The sequence below is a fragment of the Prenolepis imparis genome, unplaced genomic scaffold (genome assembly GCF_030444845.1).
Source record: "Prenolepis imparis isolate NDT839.2.m4 unplaced genomic scaffold, iyPreImpa1.0 SCAF_6, whole genome shotgun sequence".
NCBI classification, from domain to species: domain Eukaryota; kingdom Metazoa; phylum Arthropoda; class Insecta; order Hymenoptera; family Formicidae; genus Prenolepis; species Prenolepis imparis.
The window spans coordinates 2,331,823-2,354,529 of NW_028141164.1; the positions used below are offsets into that span (position 1 = coordinate 2,331,823).

Consider the following 22,707-nt stretch of genomic DNA (forward strand, 5'->3'; position numbering starts at 1 on the left):
TAAATTAAAGCAAAGGGTTTCTCTTTCTCTAAAAATTGCGCCTTTTATATTTCATTTATCATATAGCAATCAAGACTTATTTATTTATTGAAGAGATATGTGTTGTGTTTAACCATGTTATTGATGTAGATAAGATTTTTAATATATGAACTCTGCAATGTTTCACTACTTGCACTTTGAATGGCAATAATAATTGACGATGTGAGAAATGACGCACATCACGCATGCAAGGTAATTCTATTATTTGTACTTAACGGAAAGTGATAGATGTATGAGCCACGTCGCACTTTTATCGCGCACTTTTATCGCGGGCAATCATATATTTTGAGCAGGGATACGTTACGGATCCAACGTATCGATTACGGATTCGATCCGGTATCGATGTACATATTACATTACCTGTGTAAGGAAAAGACGCCGTATCGCGAGAGAGGAACTTTGCGAGCAACACATTTTGAAAGATTTGTTCATATAGAGCAACGATGCGAAAAAGGTGGGTGCCGCGATTAGTTTTACAAATCGATTCGACCGCTATCGGATAATTCATTGCGCTTCGGTTGATTCAAGGAAACCGATAGATCCTCGCTCGCGATTCCATTTGAATATGTCGATTTTCTCTCGCATGGAAATTGAGTGAAGGCGATTGAATCATTGGATAAAGATAGAAGCATTACTAATGAGACCACCTATTTTATCTCCTCCTTTAAATTTACGATCTTAAAAAGAGACGATAAAAACATCATGATGCAGAAAGTACGTCATGCAAAAAATTACATACTCGTATATATGCATTCTCGTATTTCTTGACTTAAAAATTTAATCTTTTCTGCAAAAATTAAATTTAGAACATTTAATATCAAATATCTTTATAATTCAGCTTAAATTAATTAAAATTCTAATGATATTAAATTTAAAATTAAGGATTTTGATTTGAAAATAAAAATCAATATTATTTAATAAAAGCAATTTTTCCAAAGGCCCATTAATATTATTTTATCTGCAATATTACAGTTTAACATTTATTTAAAATTCCTTAATTGTTAATTATTTAATTATTCTTTTTCTTAAAACCCCTATTCGTGACTCGGATAAAGCACTACGTCTTGTCGAGAAGCACTTGAGAATTTCTCGTTCAAAACAACTCGTCTAATTGTGAACTTACGATGCAAACAACCAGCGCATCTGGTAGCTTTTCATTGGCACTGAGAAAACGGTCGAGATAGTTGTTTGGGGTCTTAGACAACGTCTGTTGTCTTTCGACTGCCATCTTGGCAGTAACGGATATTTATAGAATATCGGACACACGGGGGGATTTCGTATTCCGTCGACGGCCGATTGTCAACGAGATGCTCTCAAGTCACGACACTTGAAATTCAGTGCTGGACATTCCAATCTACGCGAGCTGACTGAATCATTGCAGAAATATTTTCTGCCACAACATTTTGTCTTCGTAAACATTATTAAACGATGACAAGCGCTGGCGCCAGAAATATATAAATATTTTTGTGGGTATTTTAACGCAATCCTTCTTACGTGATCTCTGATGTGATCAATGATTGCAGAAAAAATATATACCTCGATTATTATTTCTTTATAGAGGACAAAATTTTATCTACGAGATATGATAACTAAATGATATATAAAAGATCAATATTAATTAATATCAAAGTATTAGATGTTCGACAATTTATATATAAAGATAAATTTTTTTTTCTTAAAAAATATCAGCATATTTTTTAAAAATGAAAAATAAATATAGTACAAATTGCCATTCTCTTAAATATATAAGTATATAAGAGTATATAACATTTAATTATTGTCACGACGTAAGAAGATAATCGCTGTTTGCCAATAGACAGCATAAAATAAAATCGCTTAAAACGAGATTTCGACGAATCGTTTGAGGAAAAGAAAGCTATTGGACTTTTTATATTCAATCAGCTCACTCCGCTGTTCCTTTCACGATTCATCGCTAGAGAAATGACGGCACGGCGAGGAGAGCGGTGAGAAGGAGGTGTAAAACAAACTTGTCATTTTACATTCGTTGCGCGCGGCTCGTTTTTTTGCAGGTAGCGCGAGCGGCATACAGCAAGAGAGTCGCTTAACTTCTATTACTATTCCAGGTGAGCTATCAGGGAGAGGAAGCGAGAGAGGAACTACCGGAACGCACATTCGTGAGTTCACTCGTATCTACCGCGAACGCAGCAAAGATAGGAGCAAAGATAGAAAACGCGCCGCCGCGCTTATGAGGACCGGCATGAGCTCGACTTGATAACGTTAAATATACACTAAACCTGGAAAATTCACGACGCAATTAGCGCACTCGAGCGGGAATCTCGATTTAACGTCCATTCGCATCGTTATGATTATACGTTATTGCCTAATCCTCTGCATCGCGGCATGGATCTGATAATTCTGATAATTCTCGCCCGAAGGAGCGAACTCGAGCATTATTCCTGATTAAAAACGAAGCGCCCACACGAAGCATCTGATATTTGCCGATATGCGTAACATGGAATATACTTTGCAATTAAAATTAAAGATTTCTCTTTCAGGATTTTTTAATCGTTGTAAAATATTTTAAAAAAAATTAAAATTACGGAGTTTTTCTTTTCATCATTATGCCGTTTCTCGTAATTACACGGGATTTGAAAAAATTGAGAGACAAGTTCGCGGGATGACGAAACACATGAACATAAGTGGAACCGGATTTGTGAAAAGCCACGTCGATCGATAGCATGTCGCAGGAAACGATCGTTAATTAACGTCGTCGTCGACACTCGGCTGGATCGCGAACGGTAGTTGATGGCGGTGTCGAACGGCAATCGTTCGCCTCGCGACGTAATCCCGACGAAACGAGAAAGCGGATAAACCGGAAGGGAGAAGGCGACCGACGAGGGGGAGCGGAGATAAACGGAGGCAATCGCTTGTGAAACAACGCCTAGTTTCGCGATCGGTTCTGCCTGAATTGTTAGCGTTTATTCTCGAACGGTTGCGGCCGAGGCCCGTGCCCTTCGTGGCCGCAAACCCGCGATTAAGCTATCGTCCGAAAACGGTGCAATCGCGGTACAAATCGTCACGAATCTCGCCTGTTACATTCGAGACAACTAAAATACTATTATATATTCACTATAGAATCAGAAAGTAAATGCGTGTAAATAGACAGTGTGTGGCTCGAACATCGTTCATGTGTCACATGTAATAACGCATGTATAAATTGAATAACGAAAAAAATATGACAAAAGATCTGTGGAGTCTCAATTTACTCTTCGAACACCTTGACGACAGCCGCGGGAGCTAATAAAAGTCAGACGATCGCTAATTTACACGGTCACTTCTGCGCGAGCTAATTCGCCTCGACGACGTCAAAGTCGGCACTCGAAACGGTTACATAACTGCAGCTAGCGAGAAAGAAGCGATATATAAGTGTGTTGCATCAGCGTACCGCGATCATCATAAAAGTGCACTCGTAAACTGAGTGTCGTTGAAAAGAGAAAAGAAGCAACGGAAAGAAAGAGAAGTAGAGAAAGACGAAAGGTTTTTTTACGATGCACCATTTCGGTCGCGAGACTCGTCGCGATTATCAGCGCGAACCGCTCATCTTTCTCAATTTATCAGCGACAGGTGGCAGACCCGCAGGCATTCGTTACGATACCGGTCCAAAGATGATTTCGCGAACGGGCCACAACGTCAAAATGTGAAAGGGATATGTCGGTCACGTGAGCCCGGTACCCCGTTTCATTCAGAGCCTTCTTTTCCGGTATCGCTGCTTCGTAAAGCGGCCGCGATAAGATTGCCATGCGAATTTATGCGGTATTAACGGTAGCGTGAAAGCAACAAAGATGCCATCGCGTTCTGCGCCGCTTATTAAATAAGAAGACTTCTTTGCTCTCAAATATTCGCAAATGATGTTCACGAGATTCATAAATCCAAGACAATATCGTTCATTGAGAGAATAATTTTGGGTGTTTTATCAATACAACATGTGTTTCATCTAATATTTAGAATTTACTTTTTCATCTAATTTTTATATATGTATTTATTAAATTCACACATATACATATAATATATAAATTAGATGAAAAAGTAAATTCTAAATATTAGATAAAATATTGTACACAGTTGGAAAATTTGTGTTTTCTTGTTAGAAACGGTCCCCGTTAAAATTCATGTGTTAAATTAACATATTGCTGTTGTATTAATTGAACTCAAATGTTAAATTATTAAAATAACTGAAAAAAAGTGTAAAAATAACACAATGTGTATTTACTTTTAATTTTACGCAATAAATATGTTCGATATTATTAGTGACAAGATTTATCTGTTAAAATTTACAGAAAAAAAATGTTAATTTTACTTTATAATATAAGTGGGGATGATAAAATGTAAAATTAAAAATTTTTTTAGTTAATTTTTACATTAAAACTATGTTAATTTTACACAAAATTTATTTTAAGTTTACTTGAAGTTTGCATTTATTTTATGTTAAAATATTAACACAATATTCGTGTCATCATTTAACATATCCGTATTATGTTAAATTAACACAAAAATTTCTGTGGACCGTTTGGGACATGTGATATTTGTTAAATTTAACACAAATTTTTCAACTGTGTATGTGTGTATTCATTTGTTTACTCATGACATAAATAAAATTTTTAAATTATTGTTCAATCTCGTAGAGATACTTCAGTTTTAGAGTTAATTTGTTAATAAATTTTAAAAAGTACTTGCAAGAAACTCTCGCAATGATCGCGAATAATTACAGTTCGCTATCCGGCACCGAACAATCGTAACGGAGACACAATCGCTCTTACTTTCGGTCGGAAGTTGTTCTCGCAATTCGAGATAGGAGGGCTACATCAGTCGCTCGCAAGAGAGTTGGTCTTAATAATTTCCGAAGAAATCTCCACGCCTTTCTCTTGTCTCCATTTAAGTCGCAAGGCGATGAAGTGGAGCAGGAAGTGCCTTCGCCAAGCCTGAGAACCATTTATCTGGCAGTTTCCTGCACCGCAATGGTCTACAATTTTCTGTCCATTGCTAAAATCGTGTCTAAAGTGCGTCTAGATTACCAGTTCGTTCCTTATTGCCTTATTGTACGTAAAAATCTCGAAATCCTCATCTCGAAATACTATCGATCGCACCACGCTTTCTTTTTTTATGCACTCGCGATATATGTATACCAGGTTTCGATTAAATGTTCAAATTTACAATACTGAAACTTGTGTGAACAAGTAGTAAAAAGATTTTAGCGAGAAAATCGTAAATTATTTCAGCTAAAATTTGAATTTCAAGTGGATATTCTCCCATGAGAAATAGAATTATTCTTAATTTTGATGTTACACATCACCTAACTTTCTACAATTTATATTTCAAAAATTTTGCTCGAACAAAGAATAAAATTGAGTAATCTTATTGCAATAATTAATTACGACAACAGTTATGAATTTATAGTATCAATTTAAATTAACTAATAAAGCTAATATAATAATGAACAAATGAATCGGCTAACAAAGAGTTTACTAGTCGACAAAGTTAGAGAGCTATACGTCGTGTTTCTACGCGTCATAAATAAATAAAATAAAAAAAAAGAAAAAAGAATTGCATTTTCATTCGACATCATCATTCGACTTTGTGCCTACGCGACTCCGATTGTGCAAACGATGAATATGACAACCCGGTGTCACGTATAACAAAAGAAGAAACTAGATTCCTTCTCGCGTTACACAATATGCGTGTGCGTACAATCACGTGGGAACGCGTGAGGTAGGCGAACGCATTGCGTGTCTCTTCTGCATCGGAAAGAAGATACGGTAACCCGTATTTACCGATCATATCTGACTTGGGAAATCACCACAAGAGATATTATCTACAAATTGGTGTGATGTATGAAAATGTCGTGCTATGCAAAACATAGATGTTTAGTTTTCAATCTCTAATATCGTAATAATTTTTTTTTAATAATTTGTTTTTATACATGTATGCAGAAATATTTATCATTTCTTAGAATTAAAATTAAAAACAGAATAGAACAATAGAATTCGATAAAATTTCAAAAATATACACATTTGTACACGCAATCGATATTATATTTCCTACTCTGGACTTCGTCATCTAATTTGTTTCTCCATTGCTGACTAGATTATAAAACTTTTAATTTTTCCCAAGTTTAGTTTCGTGAAATTGCAATCTCTGTTTTTTAATATTAAGCGGTTCGAACAAAGAGAAACCCTATTATTTTTTCCCCATAAGAACGGCTTGCGCGCACGGAAGACCACACGAGAGTCAAAGTTTTTCACTCAGTCAGTGATCGAAGCGGACTTTCAGGTTCTTTGGGACCGGACGAGGAGAAAAGACATCGACCTCGTAACAGAGACGCGCTCAAGGTTCCCGACGGGGCATAATCTCCTTACGCTACCTTTATCACGATGACGTGCCTGCCCGATGCGCGACCGGGTCCACAACACAGAGTATACTCTGCTCTGCAGGGCCGCCGCGCGCACTTTCTCCAATTTGTCATCAACGCGGCGACGGCGCGGCGGCGCGGGGCGATATATTGCGATATTAATTAATCTTGCGCACATGCGCGCGCGCTATCGGATGCACGCCGATCGCACACGTGCATAACGCGCCGCTCACGTTTCACCACGTGAGATAACATACCGGGGGCACAGGTGGAAAGTTCCGCGCAACACAATCGCGTTTACGAACGGCACGAGGAGAAACCCCGCCCCCATAAATCATCACGAAAATGAAAAGCAGCGCCCGCGAGACTATTATAGATCTTTCCCTGCGTCCGTCGAGGATACATGTCGCGGAAACGTGTTTCTCTAGAATTATGTATTTGCATTTCTCGATTAGATTTATTCGCCGACAAAACGATTCTCCATTGACGAGGAAACAACAATCTATTTTACTAATCATAGAATTATGATAGCAAATTGCATGTAATTTTAAATTGATATTTGTGTGCCGCGAAATTAAATAATCGAATGTAAATTATAGCTAAATTACCGATTATATGTCGAGATTCGAAATGAAACTTTCTGCTGTACGATCCTTACCGAAGATACGACACGAAATATCAAAATGTGGGACCACTTTCGAAGTTGGTTCGTGATTGTCGATGCGCTTTAAGGAATGCGCCATTCATAGCGATGCACGTGCAACGTGCATCGAGAGGTTTGCGCGTGTAGTACGTCGACATCATCGTGTCGAGTCGAGATAAGATCTGGGACAGGTGGAAAGTCGACGACTCTCCACGCGACCCCCGCGATAGCTCGATCGTGTTCGAAAAAGCAGAGATTCGGACGGCAGAGATTCAGCTCCGACTCGCGGAGGATTAGAATTAGGAATTGTTACAACCTGAGATTAGTAAGGAAGACTAAAGTTAAGGAGAACGTGAGAATGGTCTCGATTATCACGGTGGCGTTGATTCTTCAACGCACACGGTAAGGTGAATAATACGTATCATCTTTCCAACTCTTTCGGCAAAAAAATTTTCAGATGCATCAAACTTAAAAAATTGTGATTTTTTAATTTAAAATTAAATAATTTTTGTATAATTAATCTTAACATATATTTCGATATAGACTGATATTCTAAGATTTTCGAATGGATTTTTAGTTTCTTACTTTTTTTTAAGAAATAATAATAAATACTTGATTATTTAACTGGATCTTTATTTTTTTCACGATGATTTCACGAGTTAATTATGCCCCACTTGTAATAAAACAGTTCGATTAATGAAAGAAAAAATAAGTAATATTTTATCCGTATTTTTTTATAAGAGATCGCCCGTGTATACGTATGTGTGTGTATACTTATTAAGTTTTTATGAATATAAAATCTACGGTTCAATGAGAGATTGATAGACTATAATTAAAGACGGCGCGTATCAAACAACAAACGGGATACCTTAAAGAATCGAAAACCGTTTGCCATCGAACGGACACTTTTTGTCCAACTTTAAAAAAAAAGATCCTATCGACACCTAGAAATCGATCTTCCCATTCACATAACTCGGCTTTTCATTTCAATACTGGTTGATCTACTTCACATTCCGTTTTCAATTCCGATTTTAATTCAATCCCACGCAAATTTTTATAGAAATGAGAACGTTATTCGTATTTCTACTTGTTATAATACTTGCACGACTGAATTTAATAATGTTATAACAATGATTTGAAAAAATGTATCACTCAGATTGTATATCACAATCGATATATTATATATAATTATTATACAAAAGATATATAATTATTAGATGAAAGATTATAAAATCTTTCAAATAAAATCACTTCTCATTATGTTGAATGTCAATTGAAAATGTATATATTATTTTATGCAATCTAAAGTAACAATTAAAATAAATTGTTAATCTAAATTGTTCATAACTTTTTTTTAAATAACGAACATTTTTAAATAACGAACAAAACCTGAAAATTATTACCCCTAATGAAATACAAAGAATACGTTTTTGGCTCATTTTTTCGTTCATTAAATATATCGACGATGAGTCTCCGAGTTTTTTTCGAGTCGATTCCAAGACGCCAGAACGAACTGGCTCTTCCATTTCCCGGTATCGTTTTTCACAGTTACATAGAAGGACCACGGCGAAATAAGTCGATCACCGAGCACTTCATTGACGATTTCAGTCGCGTTAGTCGCGTCATAAAGCGAAGAGTAACAAAATCCCGTGCACTTTCTTGCCCGCCTTACGGTACATACAGAGAGAACAGGGAGACGCGCCGTCTGATATTGTCGCGCTGAGAACGATAATCGACCGTACGTTACGTCGCGAAAAGAAAGAGAAAAAGGAAGGAGAAAGAGAGAGAGAGAGAGAGATTGTCCGAATGAATGGCGAGGCATCGATACGAGAAATATCGGTTATACGCCACACACAGATACACATCCTCCTCTTTCTCCCTCTTTGCTCACTCCCTTTTTATTCCTATACGTTCCTTCCACAGCCCACTTGGTCGACAGGACTACGCATCGCGTGTGTGCACGCCTGTATAAATAAACGGTCCATACATTATTTATAAATCGCTTATGCACCAACGGCAAGGTCAGATAAGATCTAAGGCCTGCCGAGAGCGAAAGAGAGAAAGAGAGATGTGCCCGGTGTAACGTATGCGCGGGGCTCTCTTACGAGAGGGTATTACAATCTTCGCAGAGTGACCTATCGTCAAGTCGGAGCCTTCTCCAGGTCGGCGAACGACGGACGGGAAAGCCTTAGGAACGAGGTCGACGACGCGGAGGGATCGGTACAAGAGAAGTCGGACATGAACGCGAGTCTAGATATCGCGAGTGACGCTTCGAGGATACTTTTAGATCGATCGGATAACCAGAAACGTCGTATACAAGAGTTGAAAAAAATGATATAGATGACTATATAAACATTCAATGCATATACGTGTAAAATATCGCGAGGACGTATCGCTGTGATGGAGTATCATGAAAGAACGACAGAGAAAGAGGAAGCAACGAAGCATCGAGACAACAAGAGCTCTCTCTTTCTCTTTCTCTGCGGCGATATGTTATGCCGACTCGATTGCAGATAATCATCCTCCGCGCATTGCATCGCATCGAACTTGATCGACTTATAAATCGGTGTTCGTATACAGCACTTACATATATACGCGGCGATTCCCGACTCCTGCCTGACGAGATGAGTTATCCAATCGTTCGAGGCATAAACATGCGATTATACGAGGCAGCCCGCGGGTGTTATATATTGATTATAAAGAAACGCAAGGAATCGTACTGACTGTAAAGAACGCCCGCTAAGTACAATGCAAATTAGGGATAATTAGATTCGAGACTAATTTCAATTATAACTAAAGAGACGCGTGCATTTTTTTAATTAGAGAATGCAGAATATTATTGTTCATATAATTCAATAAAAATATTTCTCTATTACGCGCGCCATGTGACATCTCAAGTCATGTAACAACATTGTTCAAGATAACGATAAAGAATGATGAAATTAAAATTAGTCGCTATTTTGAAAAGGAATAGAGAAAAAGAGAGAGAAAGAAATATATAAAAATATTTTTTTTTTATATCGAAAAATTGATTTCTTATAATCAACGTGTTAAAAAATAAATCAAATGTTATTCGATTAAAATATTTTGATAATTTTAAAAATATATGGATGTAAATTTTAAAAGAATTACAACAAAGTCAAATGTTGCGATCTAATATCGAAATAAAAAATAAATATAACTCGATTAGCGTTCGCGCTTGCCGAAATAAGGTGCGGTGCAACAGCGACCTAATGTCGCTCGGTCATAACGATCGCAAATTATCCATCCGATTCCAGCAAGCACACACATCCCGACGGTTCTCCTCCCCCCTCCCTCTCCAGATCCGTAAGCAATATCTCATAGAGCAGAGCCGACTTGTGTTTAGCCTATCACGAAGTGGATGTCCTTGTCGTGACCGTGAGGCTAATTGCACAAGGTGGTCAGCACGAGAACGAATGTTGGGAAAGGATAAATGGTTTGGTGGTGTTGGGGTGATGGTAGTGGTGACGACGACGCGCGAATGAGAAGACAAAATATCGCGCTGATCCCGTAGAGGATGTCGCCCGAAGAGCGGCAAACAGCTTCTCGGTCGCTTCATTTTGTTCACGGCTTCACCATCCATCATTCTAGGTCCCTCCCCCCTTTCTCTCTCACTCTTTAAAGGACGCCTTGGCGCGATCCTGAACGCGGGACGTTCGCTTATAAGCTTCGTCGAAAAGATGGATGACGAAGGGTATTAAGTTTTTGTATATCTTCCAATACGTTTTCTATGCGTTGCGCAATGGGTATCGTGGCCGCAAGAAAGAATCGTGAGCGGAAGCTGGGTTGCGAAAAAAAAGATTAACCGAACGAAATTTTTTCCCATTTTTAGATAGATTTTATCACAAGTAACGGCTATAAGTTTACTCGAATAATTATTTATTGTCGCTTATTTAAATCTATGTAAGAATAAATTTTCGTGAAGGCTGTCCGTATAAAACAACCGAAACGTTCAAACTTGACTGTGTCGCGAATCATCGAAATGCGTTTTTTCACGTAAACAAATTGCGGGAAAGCGCGGCACACTTTTCAAAATAAGCCGCTCGAAAGATCATCGTCGCGGGCAATCGTCGTGACATCAAGGCAAGAAGACGACGCGAGATAGAAAGTTAGAGGCTAATTTGATGTCACTGGCGTTCACAAAGCGCACTCTCGAAAGAGTTCTTCTTCGGTCCGCTTTCTCGTTCTCCTCCTAGTAAAACGCAGACGCGCAGATATATATATATATATATATATATATATATATATATATTTTCTATAATGTTTGAACGGCGGCGGATCCGTTGCGGAAAAACGATCGAGTATCATCCGCGTATAGAAGTCTGTAATTTGAGAGGAGGATACCCCGGGTCGGCCGGAAGTCATAGAGAGAGGGGATTTCTCGGGTGGAGCGAGAAGAAACCCATCTCCAGCACGGGAGAGACCGGTGGATATACTCACTCAGGTGAATATCCCCCCGTTATACCCCGCCGATGCTCTCCGAAGACGTAAATACACGGAACATCGCGCACTACCGAGAACGAGAATTTCTCGTTAAGAGAAACTCCGTAAATGTAAAGTCCGACCGGCGCATCGGAGATCGCTCATTCAAGTAGATACACGAATTTTCCCGGAACTCTCGAGAATCCGTAGAGAGAAACGGCTTTTTTTTCCTCATTGCGCTCTTCGAACCCAAAAGATTGTCTTTCCGAGAAGAAAGATAATAGCAATAGAATATATGCTAAATCATCAACGAACGTTTTTAACCATAGTGATTGACAATTGACAATTTTTTGACATAAGCAAATAATTGGAAAATTTTATAAGAAATTAAAAATTATAGCGTAAAAATGACAGATAAAAAAAATCTAGTTTACTAATTTTTATCAAACGCTAAAAATATTTTCTCGCGCACAAAGTTTTTATAATTGTATCTCTTATATCTCTTGTAGGCACATTTAGTTCGCAAGCGGCCGATGAAATTGGATTCAATTCATCAACTCCTGGTTAAATGGTCTACGAGCGAATATGGGTGGCTTTGAAGCGCGATAACGCTCGAACGGAGCTCAATAAGAGCGGCGAAGGCTTTATCGCTCATTGAAATTAATGATACTCGACGTGGTCACGTCGACGATAGTGGCGCATTTTTTTTCTTACGTCCTGACAGGTGATTATGCCGGTGAGATCTCAAAGTAATTGTTTACAGCACGCTTATTAAATATATACGGTGTCTCAAAAACACTCAATCGATCTGTAATGTAGATTCATTACAGATTATAAAGAATTGCAAATAAAAATAAATAAGAGAACGACGATTGCTCCAAGCACTTTCGATTACTATCTTTCATTCATCACTCCTTGATTCATTGAACTTTAGATAAAAGTCGAGCGAAATTTTACAGGCCTTTTAACTTCCGGAAAGAAACGATTCTACGTTCCAAGTATCAAAGAAAAAAAAATTACCGACAAGACATTAACAATAAGTCTTTGGGGCCTAAAGAAAGATCTGAGATCGCGTCGATCCCGCACAAATCGACCAAGTTTTCAATGAAGCCCTTATAAAGGTAGAGAGCCGCGCGTACAACGGCTTCTATATGGACGAAGGTTACGCGAGGAAAAAGCTCCGATTCGATGGAAAGGTATATATACACGTATTTTCTCTTTCTCTCTCGCTCTTGCTCTTTACCGGGCTCGATTAATCGGCCGGGGGCTATTCGATCGAGGATGAATGCACCGTAAGGCAGCGGCCCACCTCATCGTCGCTACCTTCATTCACTAGGAACAATCTACAGGCGGTTTCATTTAGCGTCGTCGTCAACCCGGCTTTTCTCCTCTCTCTTTCTCTTTTTCTTTCTGCTATACGTATCGTATACCGTTACGACTGGCTGCCCGCCTTTCAGTAACTTTCTGTCTTTTTGTAACAACTTTTTCTAACGCGTTAGGGATGAGAATGGTCACTCTCGGTTCGTCGTGATTACGGATCGCGAGATGTTCCTTTCGTGCCACGAATCATAATGGACTATTTAATTGATTTTCTTCGTCGCAATCTCTTTTTATTTATGCATTTACGCGTTGTCAATTTTCGATCTAATATTTTCTACACAGTTGGAAAATTTGTGTTTTCTTGTTAGAAACGGTCCCCGTTAAAATTTTTGTGTTAAATTAACATATTGCTGTTGTGTTAATTGAACTCAAATGTTAAATTATTAAAATAAGTGAAAAAAAGTATAAAAATAACACAATGTGTATTTACTTTTAATTTTACACAATAAATATGTTCGATATTATTAGTGACAAGATTTATCTGTTAAAATTTACAGAAAAAAATGTTAATTTTACTTTATAATATAAGTGCGGATGATAAAATGTAAAATTAACAATTTTTTTAGTTAATTTTTACATTAAAACTATGTTAATTTAACACAAAATTTATTTTAAGTTTACTTGAAGTTTGCATTTATTTTATGTTAAAATATTAACACAATATTCGTGTCATCATTTAACATATCCGTATTATGTTAAATTAACACAAAAATTTCTGTGGACCGTTTAGGACATGTGATATTTGTTAAATTTAACACAAATTTTTCAACTGTGTAGTCAATATGAAGAATGTGTGTCAAATTAAAAATCAGGGTAATTATATCAGCGACAAAATGAATTTTTAAAAATTGTTATTATTCCGCTATTTAATTTATTATTTTGCTAACGCTGAAAAAATGTGCTATCACGCAGTTTGGAAGAAAGAAGAGAGTGATGGAGCAGCTCTAGCGTCTAAATAATGACTTATCGCGCGTCCTTTTATCCTAATGTAAAATGAACTATGTATATAAAGATATTCGCTTTATCGTCGGTGTTTCAACTTGTGATTGAAAACGACTGTCTTGAAAATCCGCGTTTCCGATGGCGTGAAACAAATACGAATCGAAATCGAACGAGCGGTACATCATATTTATATACATATATCATCATCGGACATAACAGTACTTTGGCTTATGGCTGACATCGTCGTATTCTAACTAAATATGCGGCTAACAATGGGCAGGTTATGCATGTGGAACGGATGAAGTTTCGACCGACCGGCACGCAAGACCGGAATAAATTACAAACTAGTCGGGGCTCCATAGATTGCAAATACCGTACTAACCGTAAAATGAATGGAACAATATCGTCTCTCTAGAATTATAATAAAATATATGAACAATTCTTTGTGCAATTATTTTTTAAATGGACTGCAAACAAAGAGAGATTTGTGCGTATTATATTTTTTCTCTTATATTTTAATTATACGATATTATCAATATCTTCTATAACGTTCTTAATATTTTGTCTGTAAGATTTTTTATTACTCGAAGAAACATGTAAAATCGTTATCCTATAAGTATGTCGTGTAAAAAAATATATAAAAATTGCTCGTTAAACGATACAATTAAAACTGTTCGGACAAGATGAAAGTTTCTTTAAAGGAAAAAAAATTCTACGAACAAATAGGACGAGATAATTCGTATCTCGCGTTCGCAAAGTCATTATTTAATCAAGTCTATTTTAATCTCGGGGCATTGAAATGTGCCATTTTCGACGCTGCCAAAAGTTCTCCGCGCGTCGACGACAAGCCCAAAATTCTTACCGACGACGGCCTTTCTGCATACTGATGCGCGCTTCAAAGTGTGATTTTAACACCGTATATAAATGCGCGACGACGTCTATTACCGCGCGTAGGCAATCCAATGCTATGCATTTTGATTACGATAACGCACATTTTTCGAGACATGTGTGCGTATGATATTCAAGTCATCGCGCTTACAAATTTCAACGGCTATCCCCCGTAGGAATTCTTCGCCGCAGGTTTCGATCTACGTGTCAGATAAATGAAGACCGTCGCGAGCTCAAAGGTTTCTCTTAAATATTCGACGGTTTATCTTAGATGCCTATATTCCAAAAAATTTTAATATTATATAGTTAAAAAAAGACTTTGCGTTATTATGTATGTTAAAGAAATTATTTAAAATAATTAGATGTATTTATATTATTTAACAACATGTTTTCTCTGTACTATCCAACGATATTTTTTTGAGGGGAATACGACATAGTGATCTTTATCGTCTGTATTAATAATTTCTGGTGGCCGTAACAAAAGCAGCAGACACGCGTTTGAAGAGAAATTTATATTCTGCGAGCACGCGGATATCTCGTATTGTACGTATATGTAGATATAATCACGAAATCGTAAATATCGCAGGGAATGTTTCGAGTCATGTCGAATCACTGAACATCTCGCGTACTCAATTTACAATCACGTATGTTGTAAAGTTATTGTCAATGGTTATCGTTTTGTATCTGTACATTGTACGAGCAATAATTTTACAAACATTACTTTTAAAAATATTCATAAACAAAAAAATGCGAGGTTTATTTTTCAGATAAAAATTCAACAAAGCTAATATTCATATAAAAATTAAATATTAGAAAAATTAAGAAAAATAATAATGCTTATAAAAAAAAATAATACGCGAAACTAACGTGGACCGTGTAAACAATTTGCAGATTGCTATCACAATAAGCTATATCACGTATCTGCGCATGCAATTAATATAGCATGTATCTTCGTTTATTGGATAAATTGTTGTCGAATGACGGTCGTTTTTGTGCAATCGTTATTACAATCACGCAGATTTCGCGCAAAGTGAAATAAACGCAGCCTCCAATTTTATAGCTTTGCCATACTTTTTTGGCCAGTCATCGGGATCTTACGATTTTCCGTAAAGATCGGTGGTAGCCGGTGTGGTATTATTTTAATTAAGACCACCAATGTGTATATATCCCCTTAACAATAATTAAAACGCCATAAAGAGTTTTCTCATACGCATTTAATTACTAATTACCTATCGAACACGCGAAAAAAATGACCCTGACGGCGAAAATTATTCCCCGGCAAAGGAAAAAAATACGGTCTCTCTCGGACCGAAATGAAAACCTGATTGCATATCGGGCGCGTTATCGTAAAAATACATGAACAATAAACCGAGAACTAGCTCGGCCGCTACTGGAATGTTAATTCGCGTAACCTTCTTTACCTTGTTTCAGTCGCTCGGAGAAGAAGTTTTTGTAATAAAGTTTCGCAATAAACACGATAAAAGATAAAAAGGATGTTGTATGAAACAACATTCTGCTATATAAGACAGTACAGAATACGTTTATATACCGTTTTAAAAATACGTTCCATGCTCATCTTTTTGATACACCAAATTTTGCTTTCGCATAATTGATGAATACAGTATTTACTCATTTACTTTTAATTATGGTACAAGCTTTTTCACGATATACCGGTGCAATGCAAAAAATGCACGCGACAATGTGTGCGCGTAATAATGTTCGTGACTCGATTGACGTTAATTAATGGTTTTTCTCCATTTCATTATTGTCTCTAATGTAGGAATTATCTCCGCACGTTAATCGCAAAGCAAACAGGCGCGCCGATTTTATTGGAAAACGAAATTTCATTCTGAGCTATTTCACATCGATTCCTCAATCGAGCAATAAATTGTTGTTCGATCGCCACGACGAGATCCCATCAACGAGACAAAGCAAATAAAGGCGAGGACGAAAAAATCACCACCGACATCAATTATGTAATAGCGCGCGTTAATTGCCGCATCCTTTGAATCGGAAAGAATTCGTAATTTCTCGCTATTAATTAAGTATCGTACGTGTGCGTCAATTAAGTCACAAATACTAGTATCGCTAAATAGGTAAACAAGGTTGCTGTGTGCGTATGTATATATGTATGTATATAAGATTGCGTAAGATAACGATGATTAACCCATATTAATCTAGCATTACTTTCATAATAATATTATTAAATTGATTATCTCTAAGCCATTCTAAATGCTCAGTGTTTTGTGCGACATATACACAAATACATATTATAAAAATTAATAAAGATTCATCAGACTTGACATCATTAAAGTCTTCTGAACAGATAATAATTTTCTCATTATAATTAATATAAAGTTTCATTAAGGATTACGGTGGATATAAATAAAAAACGGACATTCCCGTTGAAAATTGATAGAAAAGAAAGATATATATTGGCGAAAGCCGGGAGGAAGCCCGAGGTACCGTAAAATATCTCGGAATCATTTCACCGGATCAAAATTTAAGGTACGTCCCGACCGCGTCTTGAGCCCTCTCACCCCAGGAAATTATTTCTCGAAGGCACTTACGAAGGCGCTCACGAAGAAGTAATCGGACTCTGAAAATACCAAGCTGCACGCCGATAATGGCCGGTCACGAGCGAGTATGGCCCAAGGGTCTCTTTAGTCAAGAACAAGAACGTACATATGCGCGTAATAAGACCGATTTCTTTTGTTAATCGTATTTTCTATCGTATACGGAGTACGATTGTATATTCTCGCGGTGTGCCTGCTGAAATTAGATCTCGTGATATACGAATGGGAGATATCTCCTTGGAAGATAAATGAAAATCAACTCCTTTTCCATTTGTTTGAGTAAATAACATAATGCTATACTTTTACTTGGAAACTAACGCGCGATACACAGAAAGGCAATAATATCGATTGACGAATTAGCGTCATTTTTTTCCTGTTATCTGCTATCTTACCGCGCGACGTGAAGTTACGGAGAGACCGATACAACGAGTAAAGAAACATTGCGTCGCGCATATGCATACGTTATTCGCGGTCATATGGGAGAGACGGAGAACATCCCGCGCGGAGAAGCGAGATGGGGAGAATAAACCGATACAGAGATACCATGCGAAAGCCGACAGGCCAACAACTCTCGGAGGGGGCCTCTTCTCTCGTATAGGGGTGCTGGAGGAAGAGTTGGCTGGAATGCACTGAGAACAGGTCGCAAGGCTGCCGACATTCCGAAATTTGCAACGGCGTGAGGACCGGGAAAAAACAGCTATACGTATTGGCGAACATTTTGAACGCGCGCGAGCCAACTTTCGCAATTATTTCGTTTTAATCCGTCAATCTTACTTTGAAATACGCGAAATAATAATCCATCGAGATGTCTATAAAATTAGAATTAATGTAATAATTATTTCTATTAAATTTTTCAATTTATATATCTCGATTCATATATATTTTATTCTAACACACAGAGAGAATTTTCTCTTAAAATTTACCCTGAAAATCATGGTAATCGTGGACAAGAATTTAAAAAATATGTTTGATTAATTTTACCATATACTTTTAGTAAATTTTACTTTTAGTCAAATTAATCAAACATATTTTATATATTATTATGATAGATATTATTATTTTTTATTGTGATAATTATTAATCAGAGAAATTCTCACAAAATTCTTTCCATACCATATTGTATACCTCGATTACATGATTTTCAGGGTAAATTCTAAGAGAAAATTCTCTCTGTGCATTTATATTAAATATTCTGATATATGTATATTTTAGATTAGCACATTTAAAACGCAGAATTAATTCTTACGAAAAAAGATAAATGTGATGTAAACTCTTATTCACGCATATATTGCACAAATCGAATAAATTCGTATAAGAGCCAATTCGTTGTATTATTGTAAAGTGAGATGAAGATGGAATTGAGAGATAGCATAATCAATTTCGTCAATTAATAAAGTATTAAAAGAAACGGTAAAATGGTGATCAAATATAAAGAAACGGGTTTCGCGTGCAGAAAAATTACGCATTTGACAACGATTCCGCGGTCGCATGTTTTCCTCCTTCTGTCCACAGTATCATATAGCACGAATTAATTTAAGGTTTTTATTACATTTCTATTCCTCTCCCCTTGATTTTTACGAGGCCATTCACTCATCAGCGAAAAGACTTCGCCGTAAATAAAAATCATATACGGGACGAAAAAAGCAGAACTATAAAGATTCCTTTCTCGTTCTGATGTATACGCGCACCAGAAGCTGTATTTATATCTACGATCGTGACGCGGCGATATCTCATACGTTCAAAGAAATATAGGAGAACTTATTAAACATCGTTATTCTATTCTTATCGGTATAATAGGAGCAAGCAATTTTACGCTTAATAAATATAATAATAATAATACGCGCGCGATAAATAGTACAAGTCTCTCCCTCTCCTAAATTTCAAAGATTATCGCTTCTAAATTTATATTATATCAACATCAATTTATGTTTATACAACACGGTTAAAAAAGGAAATCTCTAATTTTTCATGTATATATATACACGTATACTAAAATCGCGTATGCAATATATGTACGATGTTAAGGCGCGCAAGCCGGTTCCAAAATATTCTTTTACTACCGAGCAATTTCTTTTAACGCGCCAGATTTTATAATACGCTCGCTTGAGACGTGCCCTTAAATTGCCGCGTAATTGTTGCTCGTTATGCGCGTGTGATTATATGAAAAAAAACGCGCGCGTACAAAGCAGCGCGAGATCGAAAGCAACCTAAACGTCAAATTGCCGTAAAAAAAAAAAAAAAAAAAGAACCATAGCATGTGGCAAGCGACCGCGCAGCAGCATGACTCTCAATATAATCGCGTCAAGCGGTAATATCCATCCTGTATGCAAACTTATGCGAGATCTCGCGAACGCCTCGCAATCGTTATTATTCGTCTGAAAAAAAAAAATCGCACCATTCTACCTATTTTCTGTGTATGCCGGAACTGTGTTTTTGCCCGTTTCGCACTTTATACACATATACGCGACTCTCGTCTGGATTACGTAATAATTTAAACGGGACCCGCGCGTTGTGGTCGGGGTACTAATAAACTCTCATTCTTACTTACATCGATCTAGAACGGTACGCAGCGATAGCTGGGGTAAAGTTAATGAACCGCGACTATCGTGGTGTAACCAAGCCGGAAGATCGGATGTCACCTTGAAGGACAAAACGCGAGGGATAAACGAAATGCCCGTACGTAGGTCGCCGGGTTGGGTTTGCGAACGACGGCCACGGCGGAACTTACATAACATCAATGTTCTCTATGTGTGTGTGAGTAACAGGTCCTCCGTTCCTTCTCTTCGCTCGTTCTCGATCTCAGGAAGGAATTCGAGCATGAGCGAGAAGGAGCAGAGTTGAATCAAACTCTCGAGTATGAGAGAAAGAGAGAAAGAAGATAAAAAGAGATCGCATCTCTAGAAGAGAGATATGAAGGAGGGAGAAAAATGAACCATTTATTACTATTCTAGAATAAAAAGAGCTCTCTCTTTTTCTTTCTTTCTCTCTGTTTAAAAATCGAAAAAAATATATAAATACATATATGAATAAAATACGAAATATATATATATATAGGATCCAGAAACGATCTATAGAATTTGTCTTTCTAATAACAGATTTTTTTTATTCATCAAGTCGATTTTTCTGTAAGAAAAATGTCGAGGCAGATCATTCTGCAATTTTTCGCATTTCACATGTCTTCATGATTAAATTTCAAGTATACTGCCAAATTCTGTTAAAATAACTACTGTTAAAATAACTCTATTTAAAAAATTAAAAAATGTTATTTTGTTATGTTCTTCTAAAAGTTTAGTCTGTGGAAAATCCTGTTTTCCAATCAATTTTAATTTATAATATTATTAATGCCTCGCTTCTGTGTCGTTCATAAGAGAATTCTATTCTAAAATTTATCATTACATACATCCGATAATTTTGGGACATTCTGTATAACATCACAAGATAAATCAGGCAAAAAATATGATGAGGGTCGAAATTTACGCTTTGTGATATTGTCATATAATATGTAGATAAACGAATATAATAATTCGTTATAATAATTTGCTATTAAATTTGTCGCTTTTCTATAAAATTTAATTTAAAATAGGTAGAAAAACGAACTACCTTTCAGAAAAAAAAGATTTAAAAAATTCCTCGATGCAATAGCATCAAATATATAATATGACTATATTTTCATTAATAAGTTTCATTAAAAAATTTCTTCTCGCGCGAAACCGCGCAATTCGCGCCAAATACAAATCGAAAATCTTTCGTATCAATCTGAAACGCTCAATAACTACAACTACATACATATATGCATATATTTATGCAAACGGGAAAGATAGAGAAGGAAAGAAAGCAGAAGCGCGCGGTAGCGAAAGAGGAGGAGCCCGAAAAGAGAGCGAGAAAGAGGGGCTACGGAGAGAAGACGGAGATAGTGGAAGTCCATCAAGCAAAACTCACCCTGTTGCATTCCAGAGCCTCCGCGCTGTGCTCCTCCTTCTGCTTGAAGCAGCTGCTGCACTTGCTCTTGTTGAATATGTTCGGCGCGAACTTCCTGCACTCGGCGCCGGTGCCGCGGACGCCGCCCGCCGACCCACCCGACATCGCGGACACGTGCGAATTAGCCGCGATCCTTAGCCGAGACACGGCATCGCCTTCTTTCGTCTTCTCTCTCTGTCGTCCTCCGATCTGTCCTTCCAGCTTCCGTGCGCCGCTTCTCTCGGAATCGCCTCCTCCGCGAAATGTCCACACTCACACAAATGTCACTTTCACGTCACGCGAGTCTTTCTTCCGAACGCGAGCCTCTCTTTCGTCGATGCGAGAATCTCGTTTAGCGATAACGCACGCACTGCTCTCGAAGACGGAAGCCCCCTTACGGGATCGCGAACGCCGGAGGTCGTTGACGTCGATCGCGCCGGTAATCTTCCGCGAGATTCACCACCAGCTGTTCGGCTTCTCCGTAATGTCAACTCTCGATAGGTTTTTCGAGAGAGAGAGAGAGATCCGCCGTTCTCGAAAAAACGCGAATTCCACGGTTAGAAAAACACTGTTATTTCTCGTTTTTGAATCTTCCTCCGTACGTAAGAAACACACCTTTTCACTCGCGGAAGCGATTCTGCAAACAACCAGTTCCAGTTCATCGATCTCAATTGACGCGGAATCCCGGCTCGTCGTGATTCACGTCGTACACGACGAGATCGCGTCGCGTCGTGTTTACAATCGCGTGCACACAGAGCCGTTCGTGCAACACACTCTTCATCGACTGTCAGTGCGATCCGACACTCGCTTCGCCCCCACTCGGCGCGTACTTCGTACTTCACCTCGGCGCGTTTCCTTCATATATCCCCCTTCGATCGACGCGGCGCGACAGCCACGACCTCGCCCCTCCCGGGTGGAAGCACGTGGATTTACGACTTACGAGAATCCCGCTCTCGTGTTGACAAGTGTCACGGGAGTGTCAACAGAGATGCACCGAAATTCGAGAACTGCGTCGCTCGACACCGTGCAGAAATGACGCACGTGCGCGACTTCACGTAATTGACGAAAATATCCGATGCCCGCGACTCGTCGCCAACACACGCGTATATCAATTCGCTTCGATGTTCAAGCACGTATATATGTATATACCGATAAGACGGAATAGAAACTCGTAGGCTTTCGCACGTTCGTTCACTCCCGGCCGAATAATGTCACCGCCGCGAGAAGAGAATCCAAATCCGCGTGATCCTGAATCCCGGAGTAGGATCTCGCGCGTTAATGACGCGCGATGACACACTACGCGACACACGACACGACACGCGCACTTATGACGACGGCACGGCGCGTCGCGCTGCCCGTGACAGTACGTTCGCGCGAACGTCCATCTGTGATCTGGCCGCTGGCCCCGTTCGACTCCGAAGTCCGGAGTAGGATGCAGGATCTCGCGCGCGCTCCTACTCTCACCCGGCCGA

At 38.1% G+C, this 22,707-nt stretch overlaps 1 protein-coding gene across 4 annotated transcripts in view; it reads right to left on the reverse strand.

The window, feature by feature from the left end:
* Positions 1-22,707, reverse strand: part of Osp (myosin phosphatase Rho interacting protein outspread) — a 164,117-nt gene extending 141,410 nt beyond the window's left edge. For all 4 annotated transcript variants that reach the window (XM_083041112.1, XM_083041111.1, XM_083041114.1 and 1 more), the window contains exon 1: positions 21,218-22,707. In XM_083041112.1, coding sequence (XP_082897238.1) covers positions 21,218-21,361 — 144 coding nt within the window. In that variant the 5' untranslated portion in view covers positions 21,362-22,707. The remainder of the gene's footprint in view (positions 1-21,217) is intronic.